This window comes from Lepidochelys olivacea (genome assembly GCF_965140295.1).
Source record: "Lepidochelys olivacea isolate rLepOli2 genome assembly, chromosome: 6".
NCBI lineage: Eukaryota > Metazoa > Chordata > Testudines > Cheloniidae > Lepidochelys > Lepidochelys olivacea.
Genome location: NC_140416.1, coordinates 21,276,389 through 21,296,567, shown reverse-complemented (window position 1 = coordinate 21,296,567; position 20,179 = coordinate 21,276,389). Strand labels below are relative to the sequence as shown.

Genomic DNA, 20,179 nt, shown 5'->3' with positions numbered 1-20,179 from the left:
GCAGGCCACAGAATCTCACCCACCCACTCCTGCGAGAAACCTCTCACCTATGTCTGAGCTATTGAAGTCCTCAAATCGTGGTTTAAAGACTTCAAGAAGCAGAGAATCCTCCAGTAAGTGACCCGTGCCCCATGCTACAGAGGAAGGCGAAAAACCTCCAGGGCCTCTTCCAATCTGCCCTGGAGGAAAATTCCTTCCCGACCCCAAATATGGCGATCAGCTAAACCCTGAGCATATGGGCAAGATTCACCAGCCAGATACTACAGAAAAGAATTTTCTATAGTAACTCAGATCCCACCCCATCTAACATCCCATCACAGGCCATTGGGCCTATTTACCATGAATATTTAAAGATCAATTAATTACCAAAATCATGTTATCCCATCATCCCATCTCCTCCATAAACTTATCGAGTTTAATCTTAAAGCCTGATATTACTGCATGAACTGTACTTCCACCCTGACACAAAATACAGATGCAATGTCCCGATGTGAGGATTCAATACCATGGCACTGGGAAGGTGAATCTTGATAAACCCAAGGTATATTGAGGACTCTGAGGGTACGTCTACACTGGAATAAAAGATCTGTGACACAGCCGTGGCTGGCCTGGGTCAGCTGACTTGGGCTCGTGTGGCTTAGGCTGTATAGATGTTTGGGCTTGGGCTGTCTACACAGCAATTTTACAGCCCCGCAGCCTAAGCCCTGCAAGCCCAAGTCAGGTGGCCCTGCAGCTGTTTGATTTCTGTGGAGACATATCATATTGCAAGCTAAGCTTAAGCAATGTGATATAGACCTGTGAAGTAAGGCTCAGCAAAGTTTGGGTCTGTTGGAAACTGTCCACAGAAGGCAGCTTTTACAAATACAAGGGACATTCTAACCTGGGCTATCAGATCCGTAGTCCTCAGGTGGTCTTCATTTAGGAGGGAGCTTGCAAATTTAGATTATTAAGTCAAAACAGACTATGGTTCAATTCTAATTTAATAAAAATCGGGCTCTGTCTTCACATAGTTGGGTGGATTTGGTACTGGCATGTAGCTGCCTATTTGGGAGGGAAAAGATGGTCATGTGGCTAAAGCAAAGAAGTTGGAGTGAAGATACTGGGGCTCTGTTGCCAGCTCTTATGTCCTGCATATTCTTTGGTGAGTTACTTAGTCCAAAATTTTGTGAAGTGGCCACTGATTTTGAGTTCCTCAGTTTTGTGGCACCTAAAATTAACGGCCACTTTTGAAAAAATTTGGCCTTAATTTCTCTGTGCCTCAGTTTCATCACCTGTAAAATAGAAGTAATAATAATATTAGTTCTCTACTTCACAAAGGTGTTGTGTGGTTTAATTCATCTGTGTTTGCAAAATTCTTTGAGATTCTTGGACAGAAATGGCTATAGAAATGCAACATATTATGATAACAATCATCATACTCAAGGCACATCCCAAAGGAGCGTATCAATCTCTAGCTAGGTCCATACGACAATCTGCCTGGATATTCAGTTTCTGTCCATCACTGGCAATCTTATTGTAGAACCAAAGCTACTGCAGACCACTTTTCATCTCCATTCCTTGGCAAATATGCTTTGAAATTCATGTCTTCCATCCTAATAATATGTCCAAACCAAGAAAGCCACCAAAATTGAACCAGTGCTGATGCTGGCGGTTGCTATGAATATCTTCATTACTGATCTTGTCCTCCCACTTAATATGAAGCAGCTGATGAAAATGGAGAGAATCAAAAACATCAGTCCACCTGTCTTCAGCCATTCCTCAGTCCTCACATTTCACTGCTGTACAACAGCGCTGGTATAACTGTAGTTTTATAGATCTGCAGTTTCATGGCAAAATAGAGGTCCCAATATTTCCACAGAGGCTGCTTAAGGGCCCAGAACATGGCAGTGTTGGCTGCTGCTATATAAACATCCGCATCTTTCAAACATCACAATCCCATGTATGATAGTGATAAAATAACAATATTCTTGGCCCTTGGCCAAGCTCCCATTAATTTCAGGGCTTTGCAGTGGGTCATTTACCCTTGTCGGAAGGAAACTGATGTCAACGTAAGGTGCAGAGTAGTTTGTGTAAGTGCATGTTTTTATTCATGCTAGGTACATTAGTCCAGTTACTCTTAAACAAAGATATGCCCAGCCACACACATGTAACTCCAGAAGATACAGCTCAGCCATTTTGAGCCACTGCCAGGAACAGCTGCCTTCATCATCTCCTCCCAAGTCTATAACTGTCCTCCCTACTGCCATGGAGCCTCACCCTCCTAGCTGTCCTATCATCCTCCAGTCAGGACACAGAAAAGCAGCGGCAGATACATCTTCAACAGATTCATTAGGCTGTCCTCCACTGAACTATTATTGTGTCACAGATTCATAATAATATGGAATGAAGTTTGGGGGATGCAATGGGTTAATGGACTGGCTTTCAGACCAGCGATCAAATGCAACATGGATCGCAAATGAAATTATTTTGGTGAGTGACAGAATCCCTGACAGGTATTTCTACACATCATAAAACCACTGCAGAGCTGGCAGTCTCGGTTTAGCAGAGATCCAAGTCAGGGACGAAGAGCAGGAACAGACTTCGGGTTGGAGTCCAGGACTGGACTAGCATAGCAAATTGCAGATTGGAACTGAGGTGCTTAGTCAGAGCAGTGTAAGGGCCCGAGATGGGAGATGTAGGATGTGTATCAGTGCATGTGAGGACTGAAAACATCAATTACCGCTTGCAGCAGACAGAGCATAAAAACAGTTTACATCTGACCGTGGATATTTGGTTCAACCAGCCATTCAGCTAAGTCACTCAGGGCTCGTCTACACTACCGATTAAGTCGATGTAATCGATTAAGTTGATGCAAAAACAACACCCCCCTCAAGAGACATAAGTTACATCGACTTAAAGTGCCGTCCACACTGCGCTATGTTGGCAGGAGACGCTCTCCTGCTGACATTGCTTCCACCTCTCACGGAGGTGGAGTAATTATGTCAGTGGGAGTGCGCTCTCCCATTGGCATAGCGCGTCTTCAGTGGCACAACTGAACTGGTGCAGGTGCGCCGATGTAGCACGGTAGTGCAGACTTGTGCATAGTAATGGACGTGTTCGTTTGAAGGCATGCTCTGCTGCTGAGTCCCAGCAGCTACCTATGGAACGTCCACCTGAAAAAGCACATCAGGATGGAGCAACTGTGTTAGGGCGCCGTCTAGGTAAGTATATGGCTCCCATCACCATAGGATCTGAATTTCTCACGATCTTCAACGGATTTCAACGGATCTCACAACATCCTTGTAAGGTAGGGAAGTACCATCCCCGTTTTACAGATGGGGAACTGAGGCACCAGGTAGATAAAATGACTTGCCCATAGTTACCTAGGAAGTCAGCAACCAAGGTAGGAATTGAACCCAGGTCTGTTGCGCCCCAGTTCGGTGTCCTGGCTGCTAAACCACCCTTCCCATTCTGTCGGAACAGAATATTTCCTGGGTGGGACATGGCATTTTCAGGTGCATTGAGAGAACAGAGTAACATTTTTCTATCTTAGTTATACGGATTGCCTCACCATTTTTATTCCTGTATGGCAACTTTACCAGTGACAGGTGCCAACACTCCTATCTATGGATACTGAGGGAGGCAAGCCTGGAATACAATCTCCCCAATCACACCGTCTGACAACACTCATCCGTTCAAAAGAGAGAGGGGGCTCAGTACTGCAACCTGCATACCAACGTATCTTCTTCTGCATGCTGCCATCATGCACCTCAAATGCGTCACAGTCCCCATATCTCCCCCAGATTGGAAGGGAATCTTACAGGATTCTTAAAGGATCCCCCTTGCTGGAGTCTACTGGAATCCTCCCAGAAGCTGGGAGGAGAGGAGGGGAGAAGGATACAAAAATCCCTTGAATGCCAATCAGATGTGTGGAAGCATCCACTAACCCTGTGGAAGGTGTAAAAAAATCCAATTAACAGTGGAACAAACTGGCAATATCATACTCGTGGAAGGCTGGGCTACCTAAATAAATGATGCTTGTGGAACTGGGGCATTTTTGGAAGTAGGGTACATGGATAAAGCTGAGGGAGAGGAAGCTGGGTTAACCTGACCATTCAACAGCTGCACTGCAACAGCCAAGAGAGTACAGGCTTCTGGCATCGCCACTCTGAATTCTTTCCAGTGTATGGCAGCTGTATATCTGTGGTTTTATCTTGGCCACATGGGATCCTCAGGCCAGCCAGAACACATAGAAAATTCATTTCCATGCTGCCAATCACAAAGCAACTTCAACTGGTTGAAAGAGAAAAACTCAAATTTAATCAAAAATCTATTTCTCTTTCCACAGAGTCATGAATATTTCCTTGGCTCTTATCACTAATTATTCAATGTGTGTATGTCTAAGCAACTTTCTCTGCTTCTTCCCCCTAGGCCATTTTCCTCATCTTTCAGCTACATCTCTATGCAGTCAAGCCACAATCTGTTTTTGATAACAAATAATATCACTAAGCAAGATCAAGAAGCAGCTTTTGCCAGAGGGCTCTGCTGTGAAGAAGCGCCAGTGAATTGTTTATTTGACAGGTGAAACTGACTTCCCTGGGCCACGGCCTGCCCACAGGAGCAATGATTCTCTGAATGGTCATTCTGTAGGCTATGACCTCTGGGGGAAGCAGTGATTCTCCAAGTGACCATTCTTCAGGCCTCAACAACTGGAAGGAGTATGTTCTCAGTGCATGGGACACTCACTCTGTCTCTGTTGTCCTCATGCTCTGAGTTCCCGAGTTAAAGAGGGCAGGTGTGGCTGCATTTTTCTCCTCCTGCCACTAGCTGTTGTTTCTGCTACTGCTGGGGCTGCCATATGCTGCCTCTCCTCCTCCTCTGCTGCTCTTCATTGGTTCCCAGTTGGCTTTCAGAGGCAGAAAGTCAGATAGCAGCACTGACGGCCTCCCACACCTTCTCCTACAGGCTGGGTGCTAAGGGCTGAGAGGAAGGGGAGTGCCATAAGGGTGGGACAAGAGGAATGGGGAATTCTGCTGGAGAAAGATGAAGATAGAGAAATGCCACTGGAGGAAGGCAGGAGAGACAAAGTGGCAGAGATATACTGGAAAGGAGAACAACACAGTGACGGTCTGGCAGGGTCTAAGCTTAGGAGAGGGGCTATCTGATGATGGTGCTGTAACCACTCAGTAGTTAAGGTTGAGTTCTGTTTTACACTTAAAGCAGGCACTGAACTTGTTTGCTTTGTATGAAAAATACAGCATATCCTCCCCAACCTTACAGCACTTACTCTTCAAGCATGAAGGAAATCCATTAATTAGTTTATGAATTAAAATGTATTAAAAACTGGGTCCTCTAAGAACTCCAGCATCTGTGTCAGTCTTTACTCTATCCCAAATGATTTTAGTGAGAGACTAACATAGATGCTTCAACACAAAAAGTCCACAGAGTTAAAATTAATTGAAATCTTGTACATAGGAATTAAGTTGTAATTAAGCTAAGTTATTAACAATTGTGCCTAATTATATATAGGCTACAGGCAGGCTCAGGTCAACCACCCAAGTAACTCTTAAGACAGGGGTTTTCAAACTGGGGGTCGGAAGGTTATTACATGGGGGGTCACGAGCTGTCAGCTTCCACCCTAAGCCCCGCTTTGCCTCCAGCATTTATAATGGTGTTAAATATATTAAAAAGTGTGAGAACCATTGTCTTAAGTAGAGCCATTGACACCAGAGATAACTCAGCCAATCTCCACATTTCCTGTACAGCTAATTTGCATGCAATAACTCTATTGGCTCACATAAGTCAGTGGCATAAAGGATATTAGACGTGTCAAGAGTTCTCACTGGTGGATTATTTGATCCGGTGGTCACTGCTCTTTAAAAGTTCAACGGCCACATGCTAGCTTTTTTCATTTATAGATTCACAGATTCTAAGGCCAGAAGGGGCCATTGTGATCATCTACTCAGAGCTCCTGAATAACACACGCCATAGAACTTCCCCCAAATAATTTCTAGAGCAGATCTTTTAGAAAAACATCCAATCTTCATTTAAAAATAGCTAGTGATGGAGAATCCACCACACCCCTCGGTAAGCTGTTCAATGGTTAATTACCCTCACTGGTAAAACTTTGCACCTTATTGTCAATCTGAATTTGTCTAGCTTTAAATTCCAGCCATTGGATGGTGTTATACCTTTCTCTGATAGTCTGAAGAATATTTGTTCCCCCTCTGGGTACTTACAGACAGTAATCAAGTAACCCTTAAACTTCTCTTTGTTAAACTTCTCTTTCCACATCGATGGCTTCCCATGGCACTGTTGCCTTGGCTCCACTGCCAATGAAGGCAGCACTAGTGGGGGAACAGAAGCAAGAGCACAGAAGAAGCCCTTCAAGTGCAGAGACACTGGGACTCAGGGGCTTGGCTTTCCCAACCCTCCTGTCCCTTAGCACCAGTCTGGATGCTTTTGTGCTTATCTGGTGCACTGGGCTATCTGTCTTAAAATAAATAACTAAAATTGACCAAAAAAAGGTGATGGTTGATACCATATATCTTCAAATCATTAGAAATATCACATAGTAGAATTCTCTTTGGGTTTCTCATATAGTATTCATGCATAAACATTTTAATAAACCAAGGAAATTCCCAGGCAAAAAACTATGTTAAGATGGAGTAAATGTTGAGAGAACATTTTAGTAATTCAAGGTAAAAAAAATTACAGAAATGTTATAATTATCCCAAAAGCGAGTATTGTAAACCTAGGAAATTCAGAATTAGAACTACTTACATTTTTTAAAATGTAGGAAATTACCACCAATGTTCCACCCGAACCCCAAACACTCCCCCTCCCCCCGCATTAAAAGGATAATAAGGCTGCAAAGTTAAGCATTAAAAAGTTAGGAAATGCCAGAATGAAGATTGCACAGGATGCACTGTGCTCTCAGGTTGTTCAGTGGGTGAGGCTGTTGTCTGTAGTACTTCTGCCTCACTTGTTGCTGAAGTTGGAAGGTGTGCAGGGAATGTGGGAATTGCAGGAAGAGAAAGGATGGATTTCTGGTTAAGGCAGCTGCATGCCACAAGGAGAAATGAATTCTATCCCTGCCTGTGCCACAGAGTTGCTATATAAAGCTGGGCAAGTCACTTAAACCAAACTTTAAACATGTGGGTACTGTGTGTTTCTCATTTTCTGGGTACCCAACTTGAGACACCTGGATGCTCAGAAATGCTAAGCACTCACAACTGCAACTGAGATCAATGGAAGCTCTGCTTTGCACATATAGAGTGCTATAATGTACGAACTACTATGAAAAATCAGGCCCTAGGTGTCTCACATTGGACACTTAAAATTACTCAACAATTTTGGCTTTAATTTCTGTGCCTCAGTTCTCAATGTATAAAATGGGGATAATAATTCTCTCTCTCCTCACAGAGATGTTGTAAAGATAAATTCACTAATATTCAGAAAGAACTAAGCATCATAGAAAAGCCCATCAGGAAATTCATATATCTGTAATCAGAGCTAGGTTTGATTAATGTGCAGTAAATAAGGCCAGAGGCCAGACACTGAATGATGAGCATAAAACAAAATATTGAATAGCTGCTCAATCAGTGAGCACCTTCCAAATAAGCACTGAATAAGGCAGAGGGATCCAGTGGAAAAAATAATATGTGATCACATAATTAAAGATGGTATCATAATGCATACACATAAGGGGGCTGAATTAAGGTTGTATTGGCAACCTTAAATAGGGCATTTCCTAATTTTTGAGTCCTTGACTTTGCAACCTTAAACATTCTTTTAACACAGCTTTTTAGGATGTATTATAAGAAGGACTGTTGGCTGATACTTCCCATTATATAACCCTTTTTTCAATTGGTTGTCACTCTGCCAAACATACACTGTTGATGTTTAGTTTGTGCTGAATGCTTTGGGAAAATTTCAGCCCCAAAAGTTCAGCTGTTTCCAAGAACAAGGGTGGTGAAAAATACATTGTTTTGCCCATGTTAAAAATTTCTGACAACCTTTTCTATGAGAAGCTCTAGCACTCCCATGGCTTGGAACAGGGACTGGAATGGGGCATGGCCTTTACATCATGGATGTGCCTTTTGCTTTCTCCAGGAAAATCTGTCCAAATATAGCAAAGTTATAAGCCTTTGAAAAACTGCTCTTTGCATATGCTCAATAGAGTTCCCATGTGATGCCAGGCAAATCATTTAAACCAAACTTTCCACAGATGGTCAATCATTGTGTGTTCCTCATTTTCTCAGTGCCTAACTTGAGATCTTGTGGTCTGATTTGCAGAAAGTGATAAGCTGAAACTGAAGTCTTTGGAGCTCTGCTTTGAACACATAAAGTGATATATAATGCTAGCTACTCTGAAAAAATAAGGTCCTCACTGTCTAAGATGGGGCACCCAAAGAAAGCAGGTACTTTTGACCTCAATCTCTTTGTGCCTCAATTCCCCATCTGTAAAATGGGGAAAATAATACTACCTAATCTCACAGGGATGATGTGAAAATAAATTAATGTACGTTTGTGAAGCGCCCAGATATTATAGTGATGAATGCCATAGAAAAGACCACGAGAAAATTCATAATTCTGTCTTCAGAGATGGGTCTAAATAGTGCACAATAAAAATGGCAAGGGGCCACACATTGAACAATGAGAAGAAAAAAAATAATTCCGCACTTGCTCATCAATTGAATAAGATCCTTTCTGTGCACTGAATTAGGCAGGGGGCCCTGTGTAAAAAACAGCAGTAATTAAGAACTGAATTTTATGCATAATAGAATGGGGCTGAGTTAAGGCTGCACAGGCAACCTTAATCCCGGCATTTCCTAACCTCTGAGTGCTTGACTTTACAACCTTCATAATGTTATTTTAACACAGCTTGTGTGTATGTAATATATATATTTATACAGAGAAAGGGTGTGCAGGACATGGGACAGCTTCATCAGAACGAGGACTGGCTCCTGAAAATCAGGAATGGTGGCAACACTAGATTCCTGTCTTGAACTACTGCCTTGCAAGGGGTGTGGTCAGGCACCAAAGATAGGTATTGGGGAATCTGGAATTTCTGCTGTGGCCTTGTGCAATCAAGCACTACCTTGATTGCTGAAGATAAAGAGAACACACCCTGTGCCTAAACTCAACTGATAATCATCCTTATTGAGCAGACATGCTTATTTGATAGATCCAGGGAGTCTGTGGGCCTGAAGGGGTACTGGGAAATGTCTCGAAGGAGTGCTGTGGAGAAGAGGCATTGGCTGAGCTGGGGTTTGAAGTGGCTGCTCTTTCTTCCTCCATTATAAAGTGACTGGTGCAAGACTTCTTTTCTCATTCTAAATAAAATGAGAGACAATCATCATCATCATCATTCTTACCACATCCATGTAGCTTTTTGGATTAGGGCAGGGAGTCCCCTTGGAGATAGTGAAGGAAGGGGACTGCTTCATACAGCCAGTTCATTGAGGACCCGTCAACAGGAGCATAAGTTTCTGTACTGACTGCTTCTTCAGGTGTTGGGGCAAGCCACATTTATGTGTCAGCTGCTTTACCTTAGCTACTGTTCATTTTGGGCACAGAGATTTGGAGCTAGTCAGCACAGAGACTAACTAACACTGCTGCTGGATTCTCAATCACCCAGCTGCCTGCAGCAATCCCTTTCCGTCAGGGACTGAGTTTTTCTAAGCTGGGATAAGAATTGGGAAGGGGGAGGGGAGATGATTTCCAGGCTTCTCAAACAGCACAAGAAACAACTGGAAATCAGGAAAGATGATTATGAACTCTCCACAGTCATACCTTGACAACGTCTCCTTTTATTCCTTCCATTTTTCAGACTGCCCCTCTAAGATCTTGAGATGGGTTAGGGTCCCAGAGAATCCCCCAACCTCCTCATACCTTTTCTGAGATTTCTGTAGAAATTATTATGTGTACTACGGTAGCATGTAGAGACCCCAACCAAGATTGGGGCATCATTATTCAAGGCATGTTACATAACCACAGCAAGGGATAGTCCCTGCCCTGTAGAACTCACAAGCTAAGTAGATAAGACAGACAGGGGGTGAGAGACAGCAAGTAGTATCATCTCCTTTTATAGATGGGGAACCAGAGCATAAAGAGATTAAGTGACTTGCCCAAGGTCCCATAGGAAGTCTGTGGTAGAGCAAGGAATAGAACCCAGATCTTCTGAGTCTCAGTACAGTGCTTTAACCATAAACCAATCATTCCTCTGAGCTAGGGACAGACAAATGCGTTGAGTTACATTTACCATTCTACAATATCACAACAAAGCACCCAGTGAAGAAATGACTGAGAGGGATGAGAGAGCTTCCCAGTATTTAATTGCCTTGGTTTTCTTTGCCTGGAAGGGTAAAGACCAGGAAGAGATGAAGAAATGTGACCTAATAAAAGCTGCATCCCACAAGTCCCCAGCGCCATCAGCTGTCTGCTGTCTGCTCATAGGCCTCCCCAGCTCTCGGAGGAATGCAAAGATTTGCTGTGTTACTTCTGCACTTGAGGGACTGTTTCTCCAGAAGAACACTTGCCTTGTTGTACAATTTCTGCAGCAAGTTGTGTTGCCAGTGTCACTATCATCCCTGCAGACCCTAAGCATTGTTCCTCCTTGTCTCAGGGGTCTAGAGACACGTGTCAGTTATTCCTTTGCATTGTGCATGAGGATTTGAGATACAAGTTTCCAGTAATGCGGATTTATTACAACCAAAGCCTAACACATAGTCAGTTAGTGACAAATTATATCAATGGAACAGCTAGTCCACCTCCCCACTCCTCTTCCATGTCCTCCGACACACATTAACGCAATCAGATTGCACTTTTATCATTTCCTTCAGGGACATTTTTATCTGTAGCCATCAGTGCTACAGAAAACAATCTGTGCTGATCCAATGAGTAATTCCCATCAAACAGTAAAACTGAGACATGGAATATTAAATATCAGCAGCTACATGAAGGTAACATTCGGAGCCATGTAATGTTGCCTCTGATGCCAATCAGAGCTTGTTGACCTGAAATGCATCCAAATTATATGTCATACTAGGAAGCTTAACCTGCATCGAATAAGGGTCTGTGACTGCACACTCAAATCCTTATGCCACATCATTAGAAAGTTAGCTTCACCACATTGATGAATGCCATCTGATCCTCATGCTTCTACTGACTGAAGTACCTGGAGACTCTTTGTGTGAGAATGTTACAGTTTCATGCCATTATCCATGTTCACAGCACAGACAACCCCCCCCTGCAAATTAACTTCTGGATGCCTGAAGAAGCCACTCGTTAAAGCGCAATAACTCAGCCACAATTCAGCCATTTTTTGTATTTTCGCAATGGCCGAAAACACCAGACACACACTGTGGAGCAAGTGAAGGTAAAACTGTTGCCTTGAAAAGCTCTGATACTGGTTACTGAATTCTACAAGGGAACGGCAGCCAGAAATCTACTGCCTTTCTTTGTGAATATGTGGCATGCCATTATATATTCCTTCCTCTCTCCTTTCTTTCATCCCCAACCAAGACACATCACAAGGCACCAGTATCAGCCATGCTGGGCCCCATGCCAGGAGAATTAATGAAGTGGTGTAATAGCTCACATGGAGGCCCAGTGATTGGCGCCGTTCTCAAAATGCATCTGCAAGGCAGGGGATCACAGGGTTGCTGTGTTCTGTTTATTACAGGCATGTCTCTTCCGTTCCCTTGATTTCTTTATTAGTGCATTTTAAGGCAGCAACATGGGGTTTGCTCTGGGAGGCACTGAGGTTTGAATTCCAGCACTGCTGATGGAAGGGAGGTCTCCCTTCAAGACTAGGCCGGGCTGACAGTGCCATCCGCTAACAAGCGCTGGATCCTTGCTGAGTGGTTCCCTAGGAATTTGAAAAATCCTGGAAGGCAAGGTAAGATTGTTTGTTTGGGTGAGGAAAGAAAGGTTCCTTAGAAGTACATAGAGGTGTTGCAGTCACTGAGGTGAGAATTTCATTTCTTACCTGAGAACGTAAGTTTGAAAGCAGCAGTTAGCAATAACATGACGCCCCACAGTTATTCACCTTTCATCTATGTAGGTATGAGTTCAAATCCTGACTTGGGGTACAAGTGTAAAGGAACTGGTGGATCTCAATCAATTAATCAACAGGTATTTGTCCACATCACAAACATCACACAATTATTCACTCCTGGCATCCTTTGCCCAGGAGAGGTTCAGGACTGGAGAAACAAGGGTAGAATGAATCAGGATTGAAATGCAGTGGCAGCATTGTGTGTCGACCCAAGACTGGAACGGAAAAGGTGCTGAATGTCCAGATTGAGGTGCACAGACACAGTTGCGAGGGGGCTGCAAACTGGAATAGCTGGGGCTGCTGCACATCCAGGCTGGCATAGCTGTGAGGGAATGTTAGATTGGAAGATCAGGGACTATTACAGGTCAGGATTGATGTCAAGCTGTGTGGGACCCTCAACACTGCAACTGCACAAGTGCTGAAGGCGAGGAGTGAACAGAGCTGTGTGGGAGGAAGATCATGAACCAGATTCCACTATCCAAAGCTGGAAACACTGAGCTCATTGTGATGAGAACCAAATTCATACCAAAATACGAAACTTGTGTTGAGTTAAAGCCCCATATATGGACAATGCAGCTTGTAGCCCCTTCATGCTGTTGTTCAGTCTACCACTTGTTTGATGTGAACTCTCTTCAATTGGAAGTGGCAGCTCATAAGTGACCTTTCATTGGACGGCAAGTGGTCAGGAAAGCAATTCCCTAGTATTACCAGTAGGTGGTGCTAGTGTACAGCAGGTTCCACAAGTGGTGAGCTGGGGTAATCTACAGTTGAGTCACTACAAACACTACCATTTAGAGAAGCCTGAAAAATGGAGGATCTCATCCTTATGTGTTTCAGTGATTTAAGAAGAGTATTTAGGGAACCTGGTATTCAGTTTCTATTTTTAATAATTTTTAGTGTTTATTTTTGGCTGCTTTAGTGTCTTGGAACTTCCTAGAAAGGCTGTCATATTGAATGGTATGCATTTGATCAGCAATCGGCTGTTCCACTGACAATTAAACCAATGCAAAAGATTTTTAAAACCTTCTGCCTCATTTATTGTTTGTATCCTACATTCCCACCCTATGTGTAACCATGCAAAACCCAACTGCCTTCCACTCTGGTGCTGTTTGTGACCAAGCAGTCAAACTGTGGGGAGGATGAAGAAAAAGTGATGAGACTGGGATGTACAGCAGACAGTATGAGCAGGACACAAAATCCTTTACAAATCACTTTAATTTTTTTCTCCCCAGGTATTTTTTTTTAAATCCACTCTTGAAAAATGATCACTACTGTTTTATCAATTTTCAGTTCCCCAAGAATATGATATGGCCAGTGAAAGAAGAGACAGGCCAACATTTTCAGGAGTGATGTGGATTTTGGGTCCACCTCAGAGACACGTTAAAGGCAGGGCTTTGGAGCTGTGCTCCGGCTCCGCTCCAGCTCCAGGCAAAAACCTGCAGCTCCACTGCTCCGGAGCTGCTCCGCGGGCTCCACTCCAGAGCCCTGCTTAAAGGAGCCTGATTTTCAGAAAATATTGAGCACTCACCCTCTGAAAACCAGGCCCCTTTAATGCATTCCAAGTTGGGCCTCCAAAAATTGAGGCACTCTAAATCATTAGTCAGTTTTGAGAATATTGGTCTAGTTAACATATCTTATATATAGCTTATGGATTTTCTACTATACTGAGGAAATTCGAGCTTGATGTAAGCGACCACAACTGAAATACTGCACAGCATATACATCTATAATCTCCCCCATACACACGCACGCACACACACTTGTGTGCACACACCCCACTCTGTCCTACAAATAAGTGTTAGCTCAAAGCTAGATGTGTCCGACTAGGTCTCTACTTGGGAAGGGAGAGTGAGTGGCTGTTCCAAGAGGTCTCTGCCAATCTCTGATTTCTATTATACAGTCTGAGCCACTCACCCACAGCTGGTTTCTAACAAGCTGTCCCCGACCTGCAGTGATGCCATCCCAAAGTCTGCTATCCGGATGTTGTTCTTTTCATCCAGCAGTAGGTTTTCTGGTTTTAAATCCCTGTGGCTGTGGAGAAAGGATTGGAACATGGGTTAGAAAAATTCAGGGCAGCTCCCCAGGATCTGCTTATTTCACTTCACGCAAGTTCACTTTTCTCCTCTTGGGGCAGAAGAATACATAGCGTCTGAGATGCAGTCTTTGGGATGCGGCAACCATTAACCAACCATTACTGACCCTTTGAGGGCCTGAACCTGCATTGCCCTAAGATGTGCAGAACATCTTTCTGCTCCCGTTGAAAACAACAGAAATGCAGGATACTCAGTAGGAGTGGGATCTCAGATGGCATTTAAGGCTGGGATATCAGACACCAATCCATGAGGCAGGAAACAGCAATATCAACATGTTCTGTGAATGGCAGAAAATTCAGTGACTGATTTTCAGGAAAAGAAAGGCCACTGTATGTATTGCCTCCTCTACCCCTATAGAGGCTCATTTTAGTAGTTGCTTGCCTCGGCATGTGGCTGTGGGTAATTAGTTGGCATGTGGAAGTCCCTTGAGTCCAGAATTCCACAAAACACTGGCTCCCAACACTTTCGAAAGCCTCTTTCCCATCTAACATTGACTGCCTTCCTACTTAGAAATAGGGGATGGGCAAGGCAGTGGTGACCCTTGAACACTGGGTCATGATCCCCAGGTTGGGAACTCCTGCCATGGATAAAGGGTATAAATACCTGTCCCTCCTCTTCTTCTTTTCTCTCTTACCCATGCCAGAGGCAGTCATGGACCCATCACCTCCCTTTCATGTTAGCTAGCATAAGTACTTTTAAATAGCTCTTATATAGTGTAGTTCGTCAAAATTTGTGAGGTTTGTGTCTGTATTGTCATGTTTTAAAACTGTTTTTGAGTCACCAAGATGGCAGATGCATCTTAACAACAACAACAACAACAACAAAAGGCAGCATTTATGAGGAGTTCCTGTTGCCCTTCCATGGTCTCTGCTTTGGGTGGTCAGAATGTGTGTCTTTTGGGTCTGGGTGAGAAAAGGTCCAAACCTGAGAACTTAACTCCTCTTGCAAATAAGGGGGACCCTTTCAATACCCAGTCAGAAAATAAACCAGTTGGAGCCTGTCAGGCAGGGGTGCTGGAACAAGTGAGGATGCTGAGAGCCATTGAACCAACTGTAAACCCTGTATATAATGGAAACCACTTCAAGTCAGGGGGTGCTGCAGCACGCCCCGCACTCCTAGTTCCAGCACCTATGCTGTCAGGGGGTGAAATGAGTCAGCATGAGATAAAAACCAATCACGGTCAGCAAAGGTTACATGTTTTTTGACAAGAACTACAATCAGAAACCAAACAATAAAAACCCCAGCTGGAGGGTCAGCCCAGTCCTGTGACCCTTAGTGTGGAACTTAACCTTCTCAAAGACACTATCTTCCCTTTCCTCCCTGTATTAGACACTCAGATAGTCCTGCTCATGGGAACAAACACATGGGGAAGGGGAAGTTGAGCTCTTCCTGTTAACCCCTTGTTTAAAGGAACAGGGCAGTGCCCCTAGACCCTATTGCAGAAACATGAAGTTATAATGTTTTGGAAATTACCCCCTTTGTGTTCCTGACCAGGAGTCTAGGGGACATCAATTAGCAACAGCTCCCGAACAATTCAGTTCAGGTTTTATGTAAAAGTCAGTGCTTGTTGCTGCAGTAGGTCACTTTGGGAGCATTAGGCAGCTCTGCTCAGACCTCCAGCAAAGTGGGAAACATTCAGTAAAACTGCTAGTTCTTTATCTTAACATCAAGCCTTGAGCCCTCATTTTTAAAAGGGCCTAAAGGTTGACCTCCAGTTTTGTACACATAATTAACATGCTGCCATTTAGGTGCCTTACTGCAGGGGCAAATGGGTAATTAGATGCCTGAGTGGTAGCATTTATATCTGTAAATAATTGTATCTGATGAACTGGAGGGCACTCGGTAAATCAAGCCCTTTGTGTATTAATCAAAGTCTCCTGGTAACCTGGGACATATCCTTTGGTCTGACACCTTCAGCACACTCTAAAGCTCGTGAATGACCAGTGAAAGCCCAGAAAAGAACCTCTGAATGCTGCCATCACGGACAACAGTCCCTGACAGATACAAGCTGATCATACATGTGCCAGATCCCCTATATGGGGAGGTTCCTGCCCTAACAGTTCAGCATAATGAAGGACACAGAGTAGAAGAGGCCAGGGTCCTGTAGTGGGCTATGGAAGCTGGATAATAATGAGATAGCAGTGCATTATTGGATTACTGTTCTCTAACTGGGATCCAGGATCGATTTCATCTTGCAACTGAGTGCTGGGAAGGTTTCATCCAACGGGGGAGATGGATTAAAGGTTTCCTGTATCAGCATTAGGGTATGGTGATGAGTGATAACAGTGCTTTGCAAAGTAAGTGGTGTTGATATAATGAAAGGTAACTGGAAACCTCTCAAAGCTCCAGGCAGACTATGTGTCCTTCTGCCTTTTGCAATAGTTATCCTTGCATCAGTCTCAGAAACTGCTCTCACAAGACTGTTATTAAGGACTAGTTATATGTAGGGCTTGCGGAACTCCATTTTTCTTGTTTGGATAATTCTGACAGATAATATCAATGTTTATTTTTAAGCTTTTTTAGATTTTTATTTAAATTTTCACAGTTGTGGGAATTATGGGAATATCAGAAAATTATGTAATAACAGTAGATGTTGAGATTCAAAAAGTAAAAATTTTATGAACCATTAAAGCACAAATTGTCAATATCACATGTCAAAACATAGGAAGTAAGTATCCTTAAATCAACAGATCAGACCTTTTTTTTACTATTCATTCCCTAGTCCAGTGGTCCTAAACCTTTCCAGACTACTGTACCCCTTTCAGGAGTCTGATTTATCTTGTGTACCCCAAGTTACACCTCACTTAAAAACTACTTGCTTACAAAATCACACATAAAAATACAAAGTGTCACAGCACACTATTACTGAAAAATTGCTGACTTTCTCATTTTTTCCATATAATTATAAAATAAATCAATTGGAATATAAATATTGTACTTACATTTCAGTGTAAAGTATATAGATCAGTATAAACCAGTCATTGTCTGTATGAAATTTTAGTTTGTACTGACTTCACTTGTGTTTTTTATGTAGCCTGTTGTAAAACTTAGGCAAATATCTAGATGAGTTGATGTACTCCCAGGAAGACCTCTGTGTACCCCCAGGGGTACACATCCCCTTGGTTGAGAACCATTGGCATAGTCCATTTGTCACAAGCCTAATTCAAAAGTCTATATCGTTGGATTGTCACTCTAAGAAGTTCTCAAGCAGTATTTTTCTCACTTTGCTTACCTGCAAATTTCAGTTACCATTGATGAAAATATTTTTCTGTTGGTTTGCGTGTGTAAGGTGAAATTGATGTTTACTGACATTTACTGTTAAAAATCTAATCCTTCCAAGTCTAGTTATATGCACAGAGGTTGGGGATGCTCCTTTTGTTAAATTCAGTCTATTATATCGCTCATGAAGATGAAGGGCCAATAGCACTGGTAAGAATTAGGTTAGGGTCATTGTGTCCCCTAAATCCAAACTCTGTTATGCTTCCTAAATTCCAAACCCCTAGAACCTCTCCCTCATAACTATGTGTCATCGCTCTGGGTTTTGTCATAGCTAGGTCAATATATTTCATTCCTGACCTGCAATAAACTCTGCTATTCCAGTCCTCTCTCTTCCACTTCAGGGGAAGCTATGCAGAAAGGATATCAGTGTTTCACATGTCTGTTAGGTTTTACTATGTGAGTGGAATGATATATGAAAGAGCTCCATTTACTGTTTGGTCGGATATGAGCCACGTATGTCCAATGTATAGAACATGTGCTGCTTATATATACACTGTATATGCTTAAATGAATGATTGCAGTGCTGGTGAAAGACTTGCAGGCTGAAATTCTGTGTTAATCCTAGATTTTTATTTTTTTAGGGGAAACTATTTGCAAAAATGCTTTCAAATATTTTTCCTGTTTTTTTTAAAATTCAAATTTTAAATTACATTTAGAAATTTAATTTTAACCAGCTCTATAGTTAATCAAAAATGGGAAAAAATGAAGTGAACATTTCCCCAGTTTCTCTGCTTTATTCACGTTTTTAAATGTTGACATTCAGAATTTCATCAACATTTCAAAGTTCAAAAAAATCGGACCAGCTCTAGTTCATTCCCAGATGAGATGCACAATGGGTAGCATTCAGCCTTCTCCCACAACTCCCCACCAACACCCCTGAATCTGAACCGAAAGGATCTCTCTCTAAGGGGCGACGTTAATCCGTTAGTTGTGCCTGTTCAGCCCTTGGCCTTCGGTGAAGATGCCAATGACGGACAAATGTGATGGTGATTTCTCTAGGAAGTGTATTGGTATCACCACATTACATTAGCCACTGGAGAGCTTCCATGTGGTTACAACTGTCGGTCCCAATGACTTAGGCCAGATATGAGCTGGTGACTTAAAAACGGAAGACTCAGGAGTGTTTCTTAAGCTCGGACTCATACCTATTATGAGTGGGCCCATGATAAACAGTGAAGGAAATTACAAGAAAATGACGTAGCAGAAGCAACTCATGCAAAAATTCTACCCTCTCCCCATGCCCCATATCTACCAGCTTTCCCATTTCTATCACTTTTCACAATGGGAAGGAAACACACAATGAACTCTGAAGTCAGACTCATCCCCAGCCCCCTGACAGTAAGATCTCTTCACCAAACCCTTGATAGCAGGGGAAGGTGAGGGGTGCCATTTCCTCTCCTGCCTTCCTCAGGTTAGAAGCAGTGGAAGGCTGGTGGGGTTATGGGAACGGTAGCATATTATCCACAACTTGGACGTTATTTTTTAAATGAGATCAAGCAGAAAAATTAGATGCCTCTGAAATAGCAAAAATAATAATAATGTGTCACTCATTTTCATTAGGGACATGCAGGGGGAAGGGGAAGAAAGAAAGCTACCATGTTCTGTCCCTTCCTACTCAGGCATGTGAGATCTACCAACTACGGTGGCTTTGCGGAATTTGCCTTGCAGTGGTAACCAATGCATTGCAATGGAGAATTCAGTCCCCTCTGCTGCAGCTGCCCTGATAAAGCCATAGCGGGATGGTCCACACCACAGCTGGCACTTCGGAAGCCATTGGCTGGGACTTCTGGATATGGGGTAGCACGAGTGAGTGTGAAAGGGGACCCCGACTGGCAACAAGATTGTCTCAAACAATCGCTTTTCCCCAGACGCCAGGCAAAATAACATCAAGGGAAATTATTGACCCTGATTCTCTCCTGTGCCAAAATACACTCGGAAGTGGAGAGAGGGAGGCACTGTCAGGGAGCCATGCATTCACATGCCCCAGCCCTGGCCCTGACCTAAGTCAGTTGAGAATTATAGTTGGGGAGCTTTGCTCCCCTCTGTTCGTTCCTCATCCAGTTACATTCTTTCCTTCCCCCAATATGCCCCTAAGTCAGAGTAGGGGTGGTTGGCATAGGGGCTGGCTCTACCACCCTTATACGAGTTATTAGGGTTGTTTAGTAGAAGCCCCACTCAGGGATGAGGGTCCTACTGTGCTGAGCACTGTACACACATATAACAAACAGACAAGCCCTGCCCCAAGTGAGAACTCCCCTCTACCAGGGACAATTCTCAGCTATCCATACGATGTCCCTTTTATACTCCTCCGGCAGTGTTAAGGGGATAGAACGGAGGCTGAGAATCTGGACCACAATGGCAGGACTGGGACTGTTGCCACTGGAGATGGGACACCTACTCTGCATTTGCATTCCCCATCCTTGCTATCATCATCAGCTCCTCTAAATGCCCAGGTTAGAAATGAGAGGACATGTGGAACAGGGGGAGTCTGTTATAATTTGCCAAAGAACCCAGCAGCCTGGATGGCCTAACACATTAATATTCAGCAAGAACTCTCTTGTGCCAAAATGAAACAAAACCCCACCACATGTGATAATTACTTGGCGTTTAATGGAACATTGCCGAATAAATGAACTTAATTTGGTCCCCTTCCAGCTCATCTCTCTGACTCCATGTCTTACATGACCTGCTTCACCTCTTCGCTCTGCAGGTGAACTGAGGACTCGTTACCCTTTCATTGTTCCAGAGGTTGAAATGCCCTAGG

At 43.3% G+C, this 20,179-nt stretch overlaps 1 protein-coding gene across 10 annotated transcripts in view; it reads right to left on the bottom strand.

Moving 5' to 3' along the window:
• BRSK2 (BR serine/threonine kinase 2) overlaps positions 1 to 20,179 on the bottom strand; it is a 499,877-nt gene that overhangs the window by 136,143 nt on the left and 343,555 nt on the right. For all 10 annotated transcript variants that reach the window (XM_084630023.1, XM_084630021.1, XM_084630022.1 and 7 more), the window contains exon 5: positions 13,958 to 14,074. In XM_084630023.1, coding sequence (XP_084486149.1) covers positions 13,958 to 14,074 — 117 coding nt within the window. The remainder of the gene's footprint in view (positions 1 to 13,957; positions 14,075 to 20,179) is intronic.